Raw genomic sequence first — 4,845 nt, forward strand, 5'->3', positions numbered from 1 at the left:
TGAGAATTTAGTACCGAGACGAACCATATCTACTTTCGACGATACGATCTTATCGATAGTGTCAGAAAATATATGTAATCACGTAGTTCTCAAACTGGAAAATGGATACTGGCAGTAGTGTATGGGTGATTTCGACAGTAACATGAAAAAGATCGGCACGGCCTCTCTCAAGTTTCTTTCTAGTCAGAAATAATTGTTTATTATTTATTGGACAGTTATTGAACTAGTATTTTCTAAACACAATCATAATATATTTGAAGGGATATAAATATTGTAATTCGGTTTCGTTTCGATTAAAAATAAATTATTCTATACAATCAAGGAATATCGACTAGTAACATAATCTGTGAAATGTGAAAAATCAGCAGAACAATCAACAAAGTGACAATGAGCAAAGAAGCACGAATTTCTCCGTATGAAATGGCGCAATACCGTGAACGGTTAAGGAACCAAAAAGAATTTCTGACTGACATACTATCCAAGATTGAGAAGCAAATACTTGCTTTACAGGTTTGTCAAAATTTAAATATTAAATAATGTTCTCATCAAATAATTTAATTTAATTAAAAATATCTCAAATAATTTTGTAGGTTGAACGATTACATTTGAGGAATACTCTACTTGGATCAGAATATTCAAGACAAGAAATATTACCAGATGCATCAATTAAAAATAACTGTGTAAAAATTGAGCCAGTAGATGATTCAAAAAATCTAACGGAACAAGATTTAGATTTATCTGTAGCACCATCTATAAATAATTTCGAAGAAGAAACTGAAGATGATGAATTCATCTGTTGATCTAATGTCTTAAATAGATGCTAGAAATTTAATTTGTTATTGTGATTACGCTATATGATACTTGAAATAATTAAATTTGTAGAATTCACAAATTTTTTATAAGTTTATATAAAATATTTTATAATAAAAATGATTATATTGTCTGTGCATTTATTTTTGTTACTTACATTTTATATGTATTTACAGGACATGTTCTTACAAAATATTGTGTTTGGCTTTCTAGTTGGAGGATTTAAAGAAATACAGCAATAAGTAAGAAAACAACATAAAATATTATTCAAACTTAAATCTAAGACTTCCATGCTGCATATAAATTTAACATTGGCAAAAGGAGATGTTCAAGAGATATTCTGATGCAAAGCACTATAGAACATCGTTATTTGAACATTTCATTCTAATTTGAAAAAAATCTAAAGAATTTGGTTGAACATTATGATGGATAGCCCTGCGGCGGTGGACCAAGTTGTGATGGATCTTCAACCAATGCAGGTGGTTTGAATTGTTCAGCAGAGAGACGTGTGAAACAAATTCCTACACCTTCTATCAATGCCAAAAGCACTCCACCAATGATTGCACTGCCTACCATTGCTGGTAACCCATTTCTTGCTGCTAAAATTCCACCAGTTGCTGCGCCACTAATAATAGAGTTATAAGGATCTTCCTTTCCTCCTCTAAAGTGGACTAATGTGCAATCAATTGTGGAAAACATTCCGCCCCATACAGCAAAATTTCCAGCGATAATAGGTGCTCGTTGTCTAATCGCTACAACACTGCCCGTAAAACGCTGCCTCCATCCACTTGGTGCATTACGAAAACCTTTAATACTTTGAAAGATTGCTCCGCCTATGACTCCCATTGTAAAGGCACCTCCGCAATCATCAACTATCCGCCAAGGACATGGTTCTCTTGCATATTCCTCCATATCTGTAGCAATCATATAAGAGTAACAATTTCTTAAAATAATATAGTAGATTAATATAATTTTCATAGAACAAGAATTATTCATTATATATTAACTTAATGTTATTTAAGTAATTATTAAAATCTCGAGATTACTTTAAAAAAGAATTAAATTTATATTTTGGATATTCAAAAATATATTTCAAATGTGTTACGCAAGAATGTACATTTATATACATCTTGCTAAAAGACAATTACGAAAATTATTACAAAAATTACGTGATAAGGTTAGAATAAAGTCTCGTATAGTTTGAAAGCTAATTCACACGTAACATCTTCGAATATTCTATCATATATTAAAAACAAATAGGTTTTTTAAAAATAAAATAATTTATCCTTGTATTTACCGTATAATTTGTTTGATAAAAATCTTTAATTGAGATGCAAAAGGCCAAACACACGACACTTCGTCCGCTAAATATGTGAAAGAATATGAAAGGGTAGATACTTCGATATTCTGGCAAATAAACGTATCATTACATCACCGATGGTAGACAGAAGCTAGACGGCAAATTAGTCAACCATTTTCGTAAGGTCATCAGAATCTCGTAAACCAGCGCACAAACGTTCATTTTAACGGTATGAAAACTACAAATTACGCTAGTCACACACACTTTTCGTAACATAATAATAAGGTTTTCGATTAATCGCGTTCGATTGTAATGCATGATCTACAATGGGCAGTAACAGTAGTTGATTAAGAAATAGGCGTAGAAATTAACCAATCATAGTTGATTATTTTTCTCACATTCAACTATGATTGGTCGATTTCTATACCTACTTCTTAATCCACTACTGCTATTGCCATTATAGACCACGCATTACGGTTACGAACGACCGAATCGAGCAACGCGATTGGTCTATGTTAAGCCTATTCTACTCTAATAGGCAGTGAATTAAAGAATAGACCAATCATAATCGAATGTGTATAATCATAATTGATTATTCTTCTCACATTCGACTATTATTGGTTGATTTCTACGCCTAATCCATTACTGCTACTGGTCATTGTAGAATGGGCTATACGTTTACGGATACTGTTATGGAAAGTGTAGCTTTAAGATCGCGGTCCAATTCATGTTCACAACGCTAAAAATCATTTTATCCTTGTTGTTTGTCAAATATTAAACGAAAACAAACGCTGCGTTGTCAGCATGAATCGGATCACAATCTAAATATGTACTGCATCTATTTTATCAATAAAATTATAGTGTCGAGAAGGATAAGATAAGGTGCATGTCTATGCTAATAAGACATACGGAGTAATATATTATCACAAGTCACAATTGAAATACTTACCCTAATTATTCTATTTCATCAAAATGCACTTAGGGCCGATCTCACCACTCCAATTAACTTAATCAGTCGATTGTTACATTAGAACTGACTAATCGCATTTGCTATTCAGCAGAATTGATCAATCATTGTTGATATTTAATCGACTGATTAGCTTAATTGGAGTTGATAAGACCGGGTCTTAATTCCTGTAAAAATCTTCCAATGGTTGCATTCAGCAGAGAAAACTAATCAGTAGTGCTTAGTAATTCTTTAATATAATTGGTTCTTGCCTTTAATTCTTCGTTAGATTTAAAACCTGCGACACGATGCTTGTTTTACTATTGGATTGCTAATTGGATTAGAATTTTGCTACCGTATTGGCTGCGATGCTGGCACTGATAGCACAATGGATGAAGCTGTAAGAGTAAAAAATTGACCAATCACAGTCGCCACACAAATTTGTCTCATATTCATCTGTAATTGGTTTATTTGTTACTCTTATGCGTGATCTACAATGGCAGTAGCAGTAATGGATGAAGTTGTAAGAGTAACAAATTGATCAATCACAGTTGAATGTGAAAAGAATAATCGACTATGATTGGTCAATTTCTTACTCTTACAGTCTTATCCATTTATTAATCGACTATGATTGGTCAATTTCTTACTCTTACAGTCTTATCCATTTATTGAAACTTTATTTGCCTTTGATCACGCATAATGCATGGTCTACATAGGCAGTAGCAGTAGTGGATTAAAGAGTAAAATCAACCAATCATAGTCGAATGTGAGAATACTCAACTATGATTGGTCGATTTCTACGCCTACTCCTTAATCCATTACTGCTACTGCCCATTGTAGACCATTATGTTATGGCCTTACGGACTACTGTGATTGATCAATTCACTTACTTAAATTTTTTCTGTACTATAACCCTAAGGGTGTTCACATGTAAGCTTCAAGCAGCGGAAGCAATCAACGAGATGATTTTTATTGTAGCGTAAAAAAATATTTTTACATCACTACCGTTCGGTTGATTGATTGCTCCTTCCGCTTCTTGATGCTTGCATGTAAATGCACCTTAATATAGCAGAATGTGATTTTATCGGCGTTGGAAAATAGTCTCTCGAATCACATCTATTTTTGATCTTCTTTGTGCTATGATTTTATCGACAGGGTTAGAAAATGGAACTAGAAAGCCTCAAGGTCTCATGATAATCGAATTTTCGGAAAACGGAATCTCGGAAAAATAGAGTGGGGATCAATCAATCAAAATTATTGGACTGCCTTATTGTTTGTCTGCACATATACGTTAAATACAAGATTATAATTGAATTTCTATATGTATAAAAAGCAATTCATTACTAATAAATAATTGTTCGATAAGAATTTATTAATATATTAGGTGTAGTAAAAAGAATCCATATTATTTTTGCATGAAATTGAATGGAAAAATAATGGATTTTTCCATTATTGCACCTAATATAAGTATTCATTTTTCCAGCATATAAATATAATCATTTATATCATTGGGGATACATTTGCTTGTTAATAAGATATTAATTACTAAAAATTGTCGAATATTGATCTTCAATAATTTTTTTCTTAAATACTATCAACTTTACAAAAAAAACTGCAAGAGACAAAAATTGTTAACTATTGCAAAAATTGCAAAATGGTAGAGAACTTTTTAACTCAGTTTAATCCGTTTTACACATGAGCGTTTTGTCAAAACTTCAGATATTTTATATGTATGTGTGTGTGTGTGTGTGTATATATATATATATATATATATATATATATATATATA

The 4,845-nt window shown here is 31.8% G+C and overlaps 2 protein-coding genes across 2 annotated transcripts; one reads left to right on the forward strand and one right to left on the reverse strand.

Moving 5' to 3' along the window:
- The first annotated feature begins 205 nt into the window (after positions 1–205).
- LOC105617537 lies at positions 206–946 on the forward strand. Its single transcript, XM_012199093.1, has 2 exons — positions 206–510; positions 591–946. The coding sequence occupies exons 1-2, from the start codon at positions 388–390 to the stop codon at positions 798–800; spliced, it is 333 nt and encodes a 110-aa protein (XP_012054483.1). The 5' UTR covers positions 206–387; the 3' UTR covers positions 801–946.
- Positions 947–953: 7 nt separating this feature from the next.
- Positions 954–2,186, reverse strand: LOC105617538 (mitochondrial import inner membrane translocase subunit Tim17-B-like). The gene is made up of 2 exons (XM_012199094.1): positions 2,108–2,186; positions 954–1,724 (listed from the first exon to the last, which is right to left on the reverse strand). Exon 2 carries the CDS (start codon positions 1,720–1,722, stop codon positions 1,231–1,233), a length of 492 nt encoding a protein of 163 aa, XP_012054484.1. The 5' UTR covers positions 1,723–1,724; positions 2,108–2,186; the 3' UTR covers positions 954–1,230.
- Positions 2,187–4,845: the final 2,659 nt, after the last annotated feature.

Source organism: Atta cephalotes (assembly GCF_000143395.1).
Source record: "Atta cephalotes unplaced genomic scaffold scaffold00013, whole genome shotgun sequence".
In the NCBI taxonomy this organism is placed as follows: Eukaryota; Metazoa; Arthropoda; class Insecta; order Hymenoptera; family Formicidae; genus Atta; species Atta cephalotes.

Excerpts from the sequence above, each read along its gene's own strand:
- LOC105617538 (XM_012199094.1), bottom strand. The coding sequence starts at position 1,722 with ATGGAGGAATATGCAAGAGAACCATGTCCTTGGCGGATAGTTGATGAT.
- LOC105617537 (XM_012199093.1), top strand. The coding sequence starts at position 388 with ATGAGCAAAGAAGCACGAATTTCTCCGTATGAAATGGCGCAATACCGT. Across the intron at positions 511-590 it reads AGCAAATACTTGCTTTACAG|GTTGAACGATTACATTTGAG; the intron begins GTTTGTCAAAAT and ends ATAATTTTGTAG.